Source organism: Rattus norvegicus, chromosome 3 (genome assembly GCF_021556685.1).
Source record: "Rattus norvegicus strain SHRSP/BbbUtx chromosome 3, alternate assembly SHRSP_T2T, whole genome shotgun sequence".
Classification (NCBI taxonomy): domain Eukaryota; kingdom Metazoa; phylum Chordata; class Mammalia; order Rodentia; family Muridae; genus Rattus; species Rattus norvegicus.
In genome coordinates, this window is record NC_141536.1 from 141,268,931 (window position 1) to 141,286,351 (window position 17,421).

A 17,421-nucleotide genomic window follows, 5' to 3' on the forward strand; every position below is an offset into this window, starting at 1 on the left:
TCTTTCTCCCTCAGTCCGCTCCTCTGCTTGAAACGCTCTCTATATGGACTCTCACAGTGAACCACCTCCTCTCAGTCCTCGGCTCAAATACCACCTTCAGGTTGCTGGGGTTCTGGATACAATATTCCAAGAACAGGCCTGGGAGACCAGACTATGCATGTGTGGCACACTGGAAGCTGGTTACTCTGAAACATACACTGGGAGACACACAGGAGTAACCCAAGACAGGGTTCCCCTGTTCAGCCTTAGCTCATCTGGAGAAAAGCTGTTTTTAAAAAAACATGTCACAAAAGTATTTATTTGTATCAGTTATTGGGTTGCTCTACAACTTTTATTACCTGAGACAATATTTACTCACTATAATTCGTCGCTAAGCTTCCGATCCCTTGAACAGTCACTGTATGAATCCCAAAGCCCTATTACTTCTTTTTGTTTATTTATTTACCTCTTTCTTGGTTTGAGACAGGGTCTCATCATGTAGCCCTGGTGAGAGCTGGCCTCCCACTCCAAGATCTGCCTGTCCCTGCTGGGTGCTGGGATTAGAAGCGTGCGATCCCACACTCAGCCTCCTATTCCTTTATGCAGTTCAGGGTGCTACATAAGCCTCAATCATGAATCTAGCCATTCTTTGAGTTTGTTCTTGTGCACAAATGACTTATTAAAATGTTTGGGGTTTTTGTTAATTTGCCTTATGTCAAGTTAATTCATATTCTAGCTCCTCAACAGGTGAGGGGTGAGCTGTTTTTCATTTCCCTATATCTTGGTTGTTCACTTTTTTGATTATTCTTTAAATTTCATCCATCCATCCACTCACTGGGGATGGGCATGCCATGGAGGATATGGAGGGCAAAGGACAACTTGCACTATTCTTCCCTTCCACCACATGAGAACCAAGGATGTAACTCAGGATATCAGCTTTGATAGCATACACTTTACAAGCTGAATCATCTTGCCAGGTCCTTCGATCACCATTATTAAAGTGCTGCCCTACCCTGCCTTGCTAGGCATTATCTATGAATCTAATTTTCTTCAGAGTTCTTAGTATTAGCTGATACATCTCTCCTCTCCCCCTCTACCCCCCCACATGGTGGGGATAGAGAAAGGTTAATCAAATCTGAGTCCTCTAGAGGAGCAGCAAGAGCTCTTATACACTGAGCCATCTCTCTAGCTTCCAGACTGTAATGTCAATGGACTGCTGTGTATACATTGTGTGTGTGTGTGTGTGTGTGTGTGTGTGTGTGTGTGTACACATTCAGTTTAGCTTGCATCTACGTGTATATGCATATGGGGGCCAGAGGTCAATCCTGGATATTGCTCCTCAGGAGCTACCTACTTCACTGGTCTAGAACTCACACATTAGGCTAGAGTGGCTGGCCAGCAAACCCCAGAAATCCCTTGTCTCTGTCTTCCAGCTCTGGGGTTACAAGTACACATCACTTTGTCTGGCTTTTTTTTCTTCTTTTAAACACAGATTCTGGATTCTAGTGATCAAACCCAAAAGATTGGGTTTTTTTTGTTTGTTTGGTTGGTTGGTTGGTTTGTTTTGTTTTTTAAGGGTATGTGTGTTGAGACCATTTTTCTGCGTATCCTTGGCTGTCCTAGAACTCCCTCTTTGGACCAGCCTGCCTCTGCCTCCCAAGTGTTGGGGTTAAAAGCATGGGCTGGCCCAAACTCTTATGCTAACACAGCAAACATTTTACAGACTGAGCCTCAGCCTTCATTATTTTTGTCTCTCTACCAGAACGAGCTACATGAGGCAAAAACTTAGTTCTGTTTAGTATTTGTTCGTTTGTTTAGTACTGAGTTTAGCAGAATAGAGGCTCAACATCTGGGCTAGAGGAGGCTTCCACCATTATTATTCTGGTTTGATAAGGTCTCTTTCATCAGTGACTGCTATACCTAAGACCTGTGCTCTGGGCTGAGATAACCAGTGTGAACAAGATGTGGACTCTGCCTCAACTCCTCACACAGTACAGCTGTTAGAAATGCCTTCTCTGCACCAACTTACACCAACAGCTTCCTTCCTTCATACAAAGTGCAGGGATCCTGTACAGATGCTGAGTATCAAGCTGGTGGCAATTTGTCCCACTAAGTGAAACAATGGCCCAGTGGGAGTGGGGAAGACAGACTGAGCTGCAGGGACAACAGGATCCCAAGTGATTCCTTCAAGAAAAGAGGAGTTGTAGGGAAGACCCTGAAGACTTTGGTAAGAGCCTGGGGATGAAATCTTGATAGATTGGTTGTTGAGGATGTTGTTTCTGCTGAAAGGCAGACTGGGAGTCACCTTTAAATCAAAGAACACTAACCCAGACAAAGCAGCAACTGCAAAAAGCAAGACCTTTGAGGGTAGGCTGAGGGCTGGGGAAAACCAGGAGGCTGGGCACAAGAGAAGGATTTAAGACCACTGGCCTTAGGACAAGAGAGGGAGAGGGGTTCGGCTTCTGCTGGGAGAGGGGTTCAGCTAATAATACTGCTTCACACAGCCCAAACAAAATTGGTGGTTGCCCACAAGAAAGTCAAGAAACTCCTCCAGGTTCCACTGGGGCACCCTAAAAATACCTGGGTAATTCTCAAGCAGAAGACGAGGAGCTCCGTGTGGCTGCTGGGGATGTTGCTTTAGGGAGTCTGGAAAACCCTACGATGGCAAAGGAGTTTCAAGAGCCACCCAAAAAGGGACACCGAAAAGAAGTAGGTGTCCAAGGGGGAGCCCCTGAGACACTTTACTTCATTTGGAGACCTGAATGAGATTACTAAGAATTTCGGTGTTGGGGTTTCTGATGGGGCTTCCCCCAAGAAAACCACAAAACTGCCGAATTTGCAAATGGAGCTGATGTGCTTCAGTTAAGCACAGTCCATCTCTCTATTACACTGAAGAAGCCAGAACAGGTAAGAGAGCTGCAGCTTGGGAAAGGCCAAGTTAGGTACTCTCCCCAGTACCACTCGTTCACTGCTCCTAACCATGGTGTTTCCATTGGGCAAAGGGTATCTCCAGGGCTGGTTAAACCAAAGTGACTGGCTCACTTGGAGTATCACCCACATTCAAAGTAAAAAACCCCAAAAGAGTTTCATCCCATGAGGCCTAGGTCTCAGTGAACAGGCTGTTTCCTAAGGTGTAACTCCAGGGGGTAAAGTTCAGAGCCTAGAGAGAGGAAGCTCATTCTGGGGAAGAAGTGCATCCACCCTACAATTAAGGTTAGGGAAGGGCTTTTATTCTGGCAGTTGGGTATCATTATTCGATTTTACAGGTAGGAGAGACAAAAGACAAGAGACACAAACAGGTAGACATCTTCCCAGGTGACTCAGGCAGGCTGGCAGTGTTATGGCCAGAGGCTGGAGTTCCAATCCTTAGAGCATCACCCTACAATTGACAGAGATTCTAGAGCAGGCCATCTGTCTCCTTGCACACATGCCACTCTCAATGACTGACAAGGAAAACACTAACATGAAGCCCATCGTGACTGGGCAAACTCCTGATGCCACTCTACACTTGCCGCGCCTGAGTTTTACTGGTACTACAATTGGAGGTGTCCACACATTTGGGCACTGTTCTCAGATAGCTGAACGATGCTACCATTGCAGCATGGAATGAGCACCTTCTACAGACAGGCTTTTCTCAGCCCCACAGTAGCCGAGCGTCTATGCTAGTCTGTCGGGATTATTACTTCCCCAACAAGGCATGGAAGGAAGAGTTTGGACTCTGAAATCAGGCCAACCTCAATTTAAGATACTACGTTGGCGGAGAAACATTTAAGCTCAGTCATTTAGCCACTGGGAGCTTTGTGTACAACCTGGGAATAAATTCACCTACCTTGGAAAGTTACTGTTTGGAACATATGCATGACCACATATTTCCATGATGGAGAGATAGTGTCTAGCTTAAGCTAGCCCTAGTACACTGCTTGCCTTATAGTAGCTGTTCAGTAAATTTGCTTCACTAAGTAAAAGATAAAACACATGAAGTACTCAAGGTACAAGAAAGGCAAAGTTCTTTACCCTTTCCTAAAGGAATGCTAATCCAGAGCGTACCCTGAGTGGACTACTTGAATTCTAAGACTTTATAGCTGCAGCGTTCAGGGCAGTTAGGGGATGCCACTGCAGCAGCATCTGCACAGCTCTGAGGAGACTGTACCTAAAAGGACATGGGCAGGCATCTACCAGGGCTCAAATAACACCAAGTGCAATGTTCCTTGGCCCCCCCACCCCATCTCAGGGGAAGAAATGGTTCTGCCATAACCCGCTCTTCTGCACACATTCTCTGCTTACCAAGAGCAAGTGGCAGGTTACCAGGTATGTTGCCCAACAGGCTCTGGAGATTCTTGAGTGAAGAGGCATTGGAAGGTGGAATTTTAATCAGTGGAGAGCTAATGAATTTGCCCCCAAGCTGCTGCCTTAGGTAGGTTTAGCATTTTTTCCAGGTGATTGGAACATGCAATCTGGGGCAGCTGGCAGTCCTCAGGCCCCAATAGCCTCTGCAGACAAGAGGCTCCCTGGCCCGGCAGGCCTCCTCCATGTGACCACTGTTTGTAGCTGGCAAGACCCTACCTGTTGTTAGGACCACTCAGTCAGCTAAAGGCAGGCTGCACGCCACAGAGGCAAAGGGCCCACGTCTACTTGGAGATGCTTCAGAGGGTGTGTCTGAAGCACTGGAATTCTGCCCCTCCTATAATCAGCTGAACAAATATTTGCCCCAAAAGAGAATCAAAGCAAGAGAGAATGAATAGAAGAGGTCACAGCACAAACCAACAGGAACAATTTAATCATTTATCTCCCCAGGGAGTTCATTTACAGATTGGCTTTCAAGTCTGGCAATCCTTAGCTCAAGGGAACCCACCTCTACCTCAGCCAACTCTACGCTGGTCATCTGACCTCTACTGACAAGTGACCTCCTTGCCTTTACAAGAGCTACTGGAGGGAAGAGGGGTGAAGTTTCAAAGAACTGGGAAACTAGAGACAGGATGGGGTCTCAGGGCAAACCCAGGAGGTCTCTTGCCCCGCCCTAGACCCAGCCTAGGAACAACCAAATTCTTGACATTCCGGGAGTCCATGGTGCATGGTCCCTTCCACCTCACTTCCTTCAATGGATGACTTATTTTCCAGTCTGTCCATTCTCTACATGTTGAGGGGACAGAATACATCTCAGAAGTCGCATTCTCCCCTATTCCAGAATGGAGTTCCCTCCGAACGGTAAATGCCTACCACAGTGGTCACCAGTAAGGGCATTCTCACCTCTATCTCACCCTGGTGAGCACAAGGGTGAGCAGAAGAAAAGGCACTCACTGGTGTCAGCTTCTGCTCGCTTTATCTTTAAGAGTCACAACAGTCTGTGAGAAGCTGAGGCCCCAGAAGGTAAGTCAGCCTGACCAAGGTCACATGGCCAGTTAAGTGACAGGGTCAGGACTCACACCCACATCCAGTCTGTCACCAAATCTTAATTTCCTATGGAGCCTCACAGACCTGGTTCGTGCTCTGCCAGCAGCAAACAGTGCTTTAGTAAAGAGGCCCCAGGGCCCTGAGCAGAAAAACACTGGGCAGAGCAGCTGGAGATCCCCAACTGATCCAGGGCAGTGAGGTACAAAGTCCTGGGGCACAGCAAGGGCTCCCCAAACAAGCCAACCATGGTGAAAATGAACTTAGGGGCACAGCACAAACACAATTGGCTCAGACCACCTTCTCTAAAATCAGACAATATTCAGCCAGTCAAGCCAGTGGGGCTCCTGCCTGACCAAATGGTCTGAATAGCATGCATGCGAGCACACAGGAGCCTGGGGTTATCAGCTCTGCAGTTCCTCCAGGTATTATATTCCTCCCCCCAGCCAAGGTGACCCATTACGTGAGAGTGAGCAGAACACAGGGAGAACTTGCTACTCTCCTAGGTTTTAAGCCAAGTAAACACACAGGCTGTTTTTCTTTGCCGAGAAATTGGAACAAAACTATGAAACTGCGGGGCCACAAGGGTAGCCAGAATGAAAAATACAGGTTCCTTAAAAACAGGGTCATCAATATTCCCAAAGTTAACCCCTGGTATTAAAGTGAAGCCAGGAATGTCTCCTGAATAATCGATATCTTCAACAACCATGCCAGGAGACCAAAAAGGGCAGTTAGGGATCTCCACAGAGGAGAGACACACAAGGGGCGGACACACAAGGGGCGTGGTTCTTACCCAGCCGCCGTTCTCCTGGATCCAAGGCTCTAGGTGGTCATTCAGGTAGGTGGCCATCCAACTTGCAATCCGACTCACCAATACCTGCATCTCCTTGTCTACGCTTTCCACGCACAGTGCCCCGCCAAAGGAGAAGAAGGCCACAATGCGACCCCAGTTTACCCCATCCCGAAAGAGTTCATTCACTACCTGTTCAAAGCTCTGATATGCTGTCCCTGGGGTTATATGAAGCTGGGATGTTAGATCACTGAATGCTCTCCGGTACCGCAGTTCAAACTCATCGCCAGCCTCTCTCAGCGCTTGCTTCACTGCTGCCATGGGGATTACCTCCCGCGCATCCAAACTGCTGCTGTGGCCAGTGGCTCCATTCACCGCGGGGCTATCCGCCAGGTGCCAGGATGGGTTGCCATTGATGGCACTGGGGGTCTCCCTTTCTGGTTCAGTTTCTTCTGGGGCTTCAGTCCTGTTCTCTTCGACATCGCTAAACTGACTCCAGCTGTATCCTTTCTGGGAGAGCTTGTAGGAGAGAAAGTCAACCACCAGCTCCCGGTTGCTCTGAGACATTTTTATAATAGAGATGGGCTCAACCAGTCCATTGTCCAAAACACCTGCTCACTCACTGGGTCTGCTCTGTGTTTAGCGATTCTCTTCCAGGATCCAAAGCCAAGATAGGGTTCTGAAGAGAGAGAAAGAGCTTCAGGAGAAAATTTTAATATGCATGTCATTTACCTTACAAAATCCCCATTCCTCCCCCAGTTACCAGAATTGGTTTCTTTGTGGCTCTTATGAAGGTCTGAGTCCAGGTTCTAAGAGACTTCAATGAAGTCAAATTGAAAGGACCAGCAAGCTTTGAATTGTTTCATCAGCCTCTTTTTACTACAACCACCCACCCCCTTTTCTCCGAAATGCCTTTCTCCAAAAGTCACCCCCATTGGCACATCCCCACCACCACCACCTACATTCAAATCTATCTCCGGCGACAGAGAGCAGGTGCAGCCCCCGGAAGGTCTTTTGTATCATAGGTCGGGAGGAGGTGGTGGCTGGGTCGCCGGTAACTCAGCAAAAAACCCCGGTCCCGGCCGGGATCATGCGACCTGGTAGGCAGGCCAGAGGAATTGCGAAGCTTAGGAACCTGCCCCCTCGCTTGCTTCCTCCATCGCCCAGATCGAGGGCGGCCTCTCTGCTCCGCAGCCTCCAGCCACCCGGGAGCCCAACCCCCTCGCTCTAGCACGCCCCTTGGCTCTCGCCTCCTACTGGGAGCCAGGAGAACTCTCCCGGAGGTATGGGTTTAGTGTAATTTCCCCCCACCCCTCCTTTCTTTCTTTCTATTTAAGTACCAGCCCTGGATGAGGCTTCCGAAACCCTAAAGGGACTTCTCAGTGAATCTCAAGGTTTCGCGCAGGGACGCGGGGAGGGGGAGACGGCCTCGGATCTGCGATCTGATTTCGGAAAGACCACTCCCGGGCCTTTCCAAGAGGAGTAGGCTGGAGACCCCCCACAAACACCGCTAGTTGTCTTTGAATTCCCCAAAGGCTCTGGACATAGCACTGGGGGACTGCCAGGTCCTCCATTCCGCGCCCGGACACAATGGCCGCCGGCACCCCGCACAAAGACGGGGTGAGAGGGAGGCGCTGAGCCCCGCCACTGGCCAGGAAGAAGGGTTGAGGCTCCCACAGCGGAGACCTCGTTTTCTTGAGACCCGACCCAAGGCGGCCTCCTGGAGCCCCCTGCAGGGCTCCAGGACCGGAGGCCGCTACGCGTTGGAGCCCCGGGTGGGTGGGCTGAGGCCTCGCTTACTGCTCGCGCTCCCCTAGGCCGGGTACCCGCCGAGCCACCGCCCCGTTGCTAGGCAACCGCCCTCCCTCAGGGGCGCCCCCTAGACCTCTCTGGAAGGAGGGGTCTCGCCCCGCGGCCCGCCCCAGCTTAGCCAATCCGCGGGTCGAGTCGGCACGGAAGCGGGACGGCCAAGGCTCCCATTGGGCGAAGCGCCTGTCAGGCACAGGGGAGGCGGCGCCCTCACCTGAGAGCCCAGCGAGCCGTGGGGGGCCACATCCCCCCTTCATCGGCCCAGTGGCTTCCAGATACGAGGGCGTTTTGCGGCTGGGAAGTACGCCGCGGACTTGGGTTGGCCTACCTGGCTGACTGCTCGTGCCGAATCTCCCGGAGAAGCCGGCCTCAGTTTCCCCTGAAGAGACCGGGGGAACTTGCAAGCGCAGTCACTTCCGGTGCCGCGGCAGCGCGCGCGAGCCCGAGACGCAAAAGGAGTGCGCGCCAGGAGGGACTGGCGTTGAGACGTGGGAGAGCAGCGCCCCCTGGCGAGCGATTTGAGGAAGCGCAGGCGCATGGAACGCTAATGGTTCACATTCCATCAATCTAGTTCCTTCATCCATCTATCCGTTTGTATACTACAGAAAAAGTGCTTTTTCCTGGGTGTCCGACATCGGACAGGTTTCCCAACTTGTGTATTTCCCCCCCTCACTTTACAAATAGACAGCAGCATTGACCTTTCATTGACTGTGTATCGATATTACTTGAAAAGTCTGAAGACTAGAAAGCCTTTGGATTGTTGAAGACGGTTATGAACGAGGCAAGGCAAGGTCTCTGTTTTTGTTTTTTGTTTTTCTTTTCCTTTTTTCGGAGCTGGGGACCGAACCCAGGCCTTGCGCTTGCTAGGCAAGCGCTCTACCACTGAGCTAAATCCCCAACCCCAAGGTCTCTGTTTTTATGAAGACTTATACCTTAGGGGTGGAGGCAATATCCAACTAGGAAAATACGCAAGGTAAACTCTAAGGGGAGAAAATCCTGACATTGTGATAATCATGGTGAAACGAGATTTGCTTTAGAGTGAATGAGTGAATGATCCTTTTAAAAATGCAAACCCCGGGGCTGGGGATTTAGCTCAGTGGTAGAGCGCTTACCTAGGAAGCGCAAGGCCCTGGGTTCGGTCCCCAGCTCCGAAAAAAAGAACCAAAAAAAAAAAAAAAATGCAAACCCCGACTCTGGCTGGCCAGTGCAGTAGAAAGACATTTATTTACACCATCTCGAACTATGTAGCATATGTTTGTTTGTGAGCCCAGCCTTTAACAACTGAGCCACCTCTTCTGTCTCGCTATTATACACAGTTTTTGTGTTGCTGGGGATCAAACCCAGAGCTTTGTGCATGGTAGTCAGGCTTTCTACCGGATAACTCTAGCAGTAACTCAGTTTTTCAAAAGTTTATTTTATTTTGGGGTATGTGCACGTGAGTGTGGGTGTGTATGGGCCACCATGTTTATCTGGAGGTCTGAGGACAACTTTTAGGAGTAAATCGTGTTCAGGAGTGGAACTCCCATCCTCAGCTGGTGAGGCAAGTTCATTCTTCTTATACGGGGTCTAGTTATGTAGCTGTTTAACTTGGGCTGCCCTTGACCTTGAACTCATAGCAGCAGTTCAGCTTCTGTGGACTGAGAGCTACTGGGATCTCAGCCTCCTGGTGTGCAGATGTCCACAACGTACCACAGGCGCTCTCTTTTCTCTGCTGATTCCTGACTGTGGAACAACATGGCATCAGGAAGAAACTGCTCCTCCACACATCACCTGTCAGTCTGGAGATAGCAACTCACCGTCCTCCGAAGACGTGGCAGAATACACTGTTGGCCACAGAGTTCATTCCACCCTTTTAGGAAACCCCTTGACTGACTGTGTGGTGGAGAGCTGAGCCCGTGTGGGAGCGGACACACCAGAATTGTTTCAATCTCGTTATCTTCTCTGAGCCGCAGTCATCTCAGGTGGGTGTAATTAAACCAGCCGAAGGAGGCAGAGACTAAGAGAAATTAAGAAATTACCTGAAGTAAGAAAGATTGTGTGTGTGTAAGCAGGGGTGGCTATGAGACAAAAAAGAGAGGTGCTGGATCGGAATGGACCCAGGCTAGTCTAAATCCAAAGTCATGAACTGCTTTGGGATCTCTCTCGGGATCCAAATGGCGTGCGTGTGTGTGTGTGTGTGTGTGTGTGTGTGTGTGTGTGTGTCCTTCACCACTTCACCTCTGTTGGCCTCACGTGTTCCCCTGTTAGCAAAGAGAGCAGGCAGGTCTCCGGCTTTACTGCTATGGCCTGAAGGTTAAATGAGGGATAGGAGCTGTCCACCATCCTATAAAGATGCTTGCCCATTAGCCTGACCGCTGGACTTCCATCTTGGAATCCACATACTGAAAGGAGAGAACTAACTCCAAATTGTCCCCCCCCCCTCCAGCCCCTGATAAGGTGTATACATGCATGCTCGCACCCACGTATGCACGTGTTAGATCATGGGACCTGGTCTGTCACTCCCTTCCCCTCCTGCTGCTCTATTGTAAGGCTGTTAACAGGAATTTGTAAATAAATATGCTGTTGTATTTCTTCCCTGAGCCATAGCCAGGCCCCTTAGCTTCTAGCTTTGTAAAGGTTAAGCGATGTCTCTTTCTCTCTGTTTTCTCTGGCTGTTTTGCTCTTGGTTTTTTTCTCATTCTCTTTCTCTTCCCCTCCCTCCTCCATAGCAGCTCTTTTACCCATTTACCTTAAGCTACCTCCTTAGTATTTCTATGATGGCCTCTCGTCAGCACTGCCGAGATGCCTCTGGTGTGATCCTTAGTGCTCTCAAATCTCCCCACCGTAAGGCCTGACTGCGGCCTAGGGATGTGTGCTCACCCTCTTTCGTGCTCATAGTCAGAGGGTAATTTTAAATCAGCTCCGTCCCCAGACCAGACCACTAATAACCTTTTCTTCTTAACAAATAAATGGGGTATTTTGTTTTTCGAGACAGGGTCTCTCTGTCTAGCACTGGCCTTGAACTCATAGAAATCTGCCTGCCTCTGCCTCCCAGGCCACCTGGTAAGTAAGTGTATTTTTTTTAAAAGGGACTTGTACAAATGTCTAACCCATTATAACCAGTGATTCAGTCTTTGGTGACTGATTTTATTTGATCAATGGGTATTATGTGGGGTAGGAGAGATGGCTCAGTGGTTTAGAGCACTTATTTTGCTCTTTCAGAGGACCAAGATTCAGGTCCCAACATCCACATAGTGGCTCACAACCATCTGTAACTCCAGTCCCAGGGGATGTGACCTCCTCCCCACTACACAGGCATGCATGTGGTACACTACGCGTGCAGGCAAAACACTCATACATATAAAATCTAAAGAAAAAGAGAACCTTAGTGATCCGGAGATCAGAGAGCAATGTTAGAGGGTAGGTTTTTTTTCCCAACTTGCTTGTTTTCTTTGTTTTTGAGGCAAGGTCTCATTGTCCTGGCTTCTGCTTCCCACCCTGCTGTCAGAGTGTTCTGACTGGGATTACACATGTACACATGTAAATGGCCAAACTGGCTTGTATGTGTGGGTTCTGGGGATCAAATTTATGGTGTTAGGGTTGAGTGCTGTTACCTGCTGAGCCATCTCACTGGCCTGGTTTTCTAAATTTTTTTTCTTTTTTCTTTTTTTCGGAGCTGGGGACCAAACCCAGGGCCTTGTGCTTGCTAGGCAAGCGCTCTACCACTGAGCTAAATCCCCAGCTCCCTAAGTTCTTAAAAACAAAGAAAACCAAACCAAACCCACGGAGCACCGGTAGCTCTGGTGCCACACCTTTAGTCTGAGCACTCGGGAGGAAGAAGCGAGTGGGTCTCTGTGTGTTTGAGGCCAGCCTGGTCAACAGAGTCAGACCATGTCTTTAAAAACAAAACAAAACAAAACAGAAAGCTAGAAACCTAGAAACATTAACTTTATAGGGATACGTCATCATTTAATCGCCCATTTCCCGCCTTGGGGAACATTTAGGTAGTTTCCAATCTTTTCCCATTAAAAATAATACTATAATTTGTCTTATCTGTGTTCTGCATATGTTGGCATTTGTAAGATAAAAATTCCTTTTTTTTTTTTTTTTTTTTTTTGGGTTCTTTTTTTCGGAGCTGGGGACCGAACCCAGGGCCTTGTGCTTCCTAGGTAAGCGCTCTACCACTGAGCTAAATCCCCAGCCCCAAAAGTTCTTTTCTTTTTTTTTTTTTTAAGATAAAAATTCCTAGAAGTCCAATTATCAGCGTATGAGCAGATGAGTCTGTTTTGACCTTAATAAATATTAGCAAAGTGTTCTGTATAGCAATTGTCGTAGCTTCATTAGTAAAGTGTGCTGTGTCAGCTCTTTACATGGCAAGATCACAGTGTATTATGAAGTGTGTACACGTGGGCACTCGTGTGTTGGTGGGAACCCAAGCTCTCACACAGCAGATGAACTTTTTATTGCTGTGCTCTACCTCCAGCCTTGTCCAGTTTTGTTTGTTTGTTTTATTTTGTTTTAATCCTTGCCAGTTATGGGTAGGTTAAAACTGAAAGGCATCTAGACCTATAATCTCTGGAGTTCAAGGTCATCATCCTCTGAGCAAAAGATGTTCCAGTCCTGCCTGTATTACAAGAGGCCCTGCACGTATTAATTAGCAGCCCTCAAAATTTAGGCAACACAAAACAATAACAAAACACCACAGAAAAGCAATCTTTCATTGACTGTTGCTGTGAGTGGGCTGAACAATTTATTATGCTTTTTTTTTTTTTTCTTTTCCGAACCCAGGGCCTTGCGCTTGAATTTATTATGCTTTTAGTTGTGGTAAATGTTCTCATGTTGCTTGTCTTTTTGTTGGCTTTTCTTTTTTTTTTTTTTTTTTTTTTTTTTTTTTTGGTTCTTTTTTTCGGAGCTGGGGATCGAACCCAGGGCCTTGCGCTTCCTAGGTAAGCGCTCTACCACTGAGCTAAATCCCCAGCCCCTTGTTGGCTTTTCTATTCAACTTCTTTTTCTTATTTTTTAAAGATTTATTTGCTGTTGTCTGCTGATGTGATGGCACACGTCTTTAATCCTAGTACTTGGGAGGTGGAGGCGGGCAGATCTCTAGGCCAGTCTGGTCCACAGCATGAGTTCTAGGACAGCCAGAGTTGGACAGAGAAATCCTGCCTTGGAAAACAACAACAACAACAACAACAACACAACAACAACACAACAAAACGTGTATATGTAGGGTTGCTGGTTTTTATTTTAGTTTTTTATTTTTACTTTATTTCTTTCTTTCTTTGTTTGTTTTTTCAAGACAGGGTTTCTCGTGTAGCCCTGGCTGTCCTAGAACTTAACTCTGCAGACCTGGTTGGCCTCAAACTCATAGAGATCTGCCTGTCTCTGCTTCCCGAGTGCTGGGATCAAAGTCATGCACCACTACCACCCAGCTTGGAAGACTTTGAGAGCTACTTACTGTTGTGCTCTAGGCAGTTTCATGAAATATTCCCTTACTTAGGAAGATTTGGGTGGTTTCTAATTCTGAAACTATTGTATAGTGCAGCAGACTGGGCACTGATTTCCTTATATCTGTTCTTGGCCTCCGCCTTCAGTGATGCCAAAAATTGCGGGTGGAGTAGACCACACATGCCCCATGTTTCTTGCCAGCACTAAAAATCTGCTTCAGTGATTTCAGACCTCCTTGCCTCCTGATCATCTAGGAAGGGCATTTGCACTGAGTTCTAGACCTCAGCGGATATAGAAGAAATAACAGGCACGGAGTCCCGTGGGCCAGGCTCACTTCTTAATTTGGAAGGACTTGGGCCTTCTGGTATGAACCAATGAATGGTTCTGCTCATTCCTTCATTCGTTCTTTCCATCAGTCACTGTTTGCCAGGGATTGAACACACAGGCTGGAACATACAGAGGTTGCACCTTCCCTGTAAACAAAGGTACCCTTTGTTCCCGGCTGAGCTTGACTGATCCCCAGCCCTGCATGCACCTGCTGGTTCAGTGCTGCATGTCCACGGGGCAGCCATGGCTTAGGCAGACCTTGCTCTTCCTTGTCTACTGCCTGTATCCAACCCGGCCAGTCTCTTCATCCTGACAAACGTCCTCAGGACAAACCAGCATGTGTTACATAGCTCACCTCCTAAGTTACTACGTCCCTTACAGTTACTTATCTCTCATGTTTGAGATCTGTCTATTCACTAGAATGTCAGCACCATAAGGACAGAGATTGGGGTCACCTTCCTCCTTCCTTTCTTCCTCTTTTTCTTCCCAGCCCTTCCCCCAGCCCCTATAAAGAAACATTCATTCTTGGCTAAAAATAAGAGAAATAGGAAATAAAGCTGGGCTTGGTGGCACACCTCTAATACCGGCACTTCGGAGGTAGAGGATCTCTAAGAATTTGAGGCCAGCCTGGTCTACACATTGAGTTCTGGGTCAACCAGGACTAAATAGAGAAACCCTCTCACTATGTAGACCAGAATGACCAGTAATACCTGTCTCCCTGGACTGAACGAAGTTAAAGGCATGTGTCACTGTATTAGGCATCATGGCTGGCCTTTTAATACATGCCAATTTCCCCGTATAATGGCTAAACCCGTCTCTATCACTACTCTGTCTGCCTGTCTATCTATCTAACTATCTATCAATCTATCTATCTACCACAATGAATTTAAAGGTGTATTGAATAAGAGGGAGGACTATACTTTTCCTGCCCATCCCCAAATTCTACCTCTACTTAATTTTTTTTTTTAAACAGGGTTTCTCAGTTTAGCCTTAGCTGTCCTCTCTCTGTAGACCAGGCTGGCCTAAAACTCTCTGAGATTCATCTGTCCTAACCTGAGTGCTAGGTGTGCACCGCTGCAGCCAGGCTAAAAGTGATATTTTTAAATTTTATTTTATTATGTGTGTAAAAGTGATATTTTTAAATTTTATTTTATTATATGTATGGGTGTTTTACCTACATGTTTATCTGTGTACCGTGAGAGAGCCTGGTGCCTGCAGAAGCCAGAAGAGAGCATCAGATCTCTTGAAGGTGCAATTACAGTTAGTGACTCCATGTGCTTCTGTGTGGATGCTAAGTGTCAAACCCAAGTCCTCTGGAAGAGCAGCGAGTACTCCTGATCACTGAGCCATCTCTCCAGCCTTGGCCACTACTTTTAAAAACATGCTGACTGTAGATGTATTTTCAATGTTCAATGTATTTGTATGTGTGTCTGTGACTCTATGTCTGAACAGGTCGGAGGAGAACATCAGATCTCCTGGAACTGGAGTTACAGGCAACCGTGCATCTCTGGATATGGTGCAAGGAATCAGACTTAGTCCTTTGGTAGAGCCACAAGTGCTGTTTCCGTTGAGTCATCCCTCCAGCCCCTCTACTACAACTAGTGACCAGCAGACTGAGTGGAACCATGAGAGAAGATGGCAGAGGAGAGCCTGACACCAAGAGGCCAGGAGAGTGGGAACCAGGAGTGACTGCCAAGAGGCCAGCTCAGCCAAAATGACTGAGTTACGTAGGAGTCAGAGGAGCTGCGGGAAGGATGGGGTCTTAAAGCCCAGTTACTGGGCTGGAGAGTTTTGGGTATCGGGTAGGGTTTGCCAGCTAGGAGGACCCTATAGCAGGTAGACTGGCAGCCAGTGTCCACCTTGATATGTTAAAAGGCATCTCAGTCTTTTGTCATGGGGTTGAGACCTAACAGCACCGGACAAAATCTTATTCTTATACTGGGCATGCCTGTACCCTCAGGACTCAGAGGCAGGGTCTTGCTGGTTGCCCAAGCTGGTCTGGGACACACGGACCTACCTTAAGCTCCCGAGAGCTGGGACTGTAGGAGAGTGCCACCGTGCCAGGCTTCTTCTTAGTCTTTGGTGTCCTGAAGATATTCTCCTGAGAACTGCCTGTTTTCACTTTTGTCATGGTTTCAATATGGTTGGTCAAGGGAGTGGCACTATTTAGAGGTGTGGCCTTGTAGGTGTGTCACTGTAGGTGTGGGCTTTAAGACCCTATCCTAACTGCCTGGAAGTCAATCTTCCACTAGCAGCCTTCAGATGAAGATGTAGAACTCTCAGATTGGCCCATACCATGGCTGCTTCGAAGCTGCCATTCTCCCACCTTGGTGATAATGGACTGAACCTTTGAAGCTCTAAGCCAGCCTCAATTAAATGTTGTCCTTATAAGACTTGCCTTGGTCATGGAGTCTGTTCAAAGCAATACAACCCTAACTAAGACAACTTCTTTTTTTTTTTCTGTTGAGTTTTGTCCTGTGTCACACAAATTTTTATTTTATTTTTTAAATCCTCATGGCTGGGCATGATGGTGCATGCCTTTAAATCTCAGCACTTGTGAGGCAGAGGTAGATGGATCTCTATGTGTTCAAGGCCAACCTCGTCTACATAGTAAGTTCCAGGAATGTCAGAGCTACACAGAAAAACCCTATCTAAAAAAACAAAACAACAACACAAACCATGTGTCTGTATGTCTGTCTGCCAAGAAGGTTTCAGATTCCTTGGAGTTACAGGTGGTCATAAGCCACCAACATAGGTGCTGGGAATCAAACTCAAGTCCTAGCAGAAGAAGCCATCTCTCCTCCTTCCACAGGTTCTCTTTCTTTTATTTAAGAATTGTATATTCTGATTTCTGTTTGTTCCATGTAAGTACTTTACCCACATCGTGTATTGACAGGGGCAGACAGGAGCATCGGCAGGTGGTTACTCCCGTGTTACTGTTATCATTTGGGCCTTCTGTAAGGCCTCATCTGTACAAACGTTACAGACTTCTGACAGCCTAGGAAGAAATGATACCTTAGCCTTTTCTTATGGCTGGCATTATAGCTTCCAAGCAGGCCTGAACTGTATACTTTGCTCAGGCCTTGACAGTATAGGGTGTTATAGCTCTGGAGGTCTAGCAAGTCGAGACTCCTTATTGGAACTTGACACTGGCCACAGCTCTTGGCTTGGGGGCTGAGACATTTGGCTTCAAAGACTTCACTGCTCTCTGGAACTCTTCCAGCACCCAGGGCCTGCAGTCTCTCCTTGAACTGCTCAGTTGCTTCAGCTGTTGAGCAGCTGGCAGCCTAACCATCTTTGCAGCTGGCCTGTTCAGTTGTTGCTGCCACTGCCCCTCCACTGTGTCATTGTGCCACACCATCTCTGTACTGCTGCCATGATTCAGTCTCTGCTGCTTCAATTTTTGTGTTCTCAGCTCAGCCCACACCAATGAAGGTAGACAAGAAAAGGCTGTTCAAGAAAGGCCTCTTCTAGGCCTACAGTTACGACACCAGGGGAGGCAGTGCAGGGAGGACCTTCTGGTCCATCCATTAGCACTGGCAGCTTGCTTATAAGAAGAGGTATTTGTCCAATCACAGTGTGCCTCTTCAACAGTCACATAAAGCCCTCTGCTAGACCATCGGGGCAGTGATCTTCTAGCCTGGGTGACAAATGGATACAGGGTCATCTAGAGTTCACTGAGGCTTGTGATAGCAAAGTGT

At 47.8% G+C, this 17,421-nt stretch overlaps 1 protein-coding gene and 1 long non-coding RNA gene across 38 annotated transcripts in view; one reads left to right on the forward strand and one right to left on the reverse strand.

The window, feature by feature from the left end:
- Nucleotides 1–8,395, reverse strand: part of Bcl2l1 (Bcl2-like 1) — a 51,036-nt gene extending 42,641 nt beyond the window's left edge. For 3 of the 37 annotated variants that reach the window (XR_015681643.1, XR_015681656.1, XM_087648767.1), the window contains exons 1-2: nucleotides 8,295–8,395; nucleotides 6,161–6,854 (exon numbers count right to left, since the gene is read on the reverse strand). Coding sequence is in view for 24 of the 37 variants with exons in the window: in XM_087648767.1 (XP_087504893.1) it covers nucleotides 6,161–6,724 (564 nt within the window). In the remaining 13 variants the exon portion in view is untranslated. 37 annotated transcript variants of the gene reach the window in all.
- Nucleotides 8,396–8,926: 531 nt separating this feature from the next.
- LOC147995758 (uncharacterized) lies at nucleotides 8,927–16,113 on the forward strand. Its single transcript, XR_015684721.1, has 2 exons — nucleotides 8,927–9,927; nucleotides 15,173–16,113. It is a non-coding gene; the product is annotated as an uncharacterized LOC147995758 (long non-coding RNA).
- Nucleotides 16,114–17,421: the final 1,308 nt, after the last annotated feature.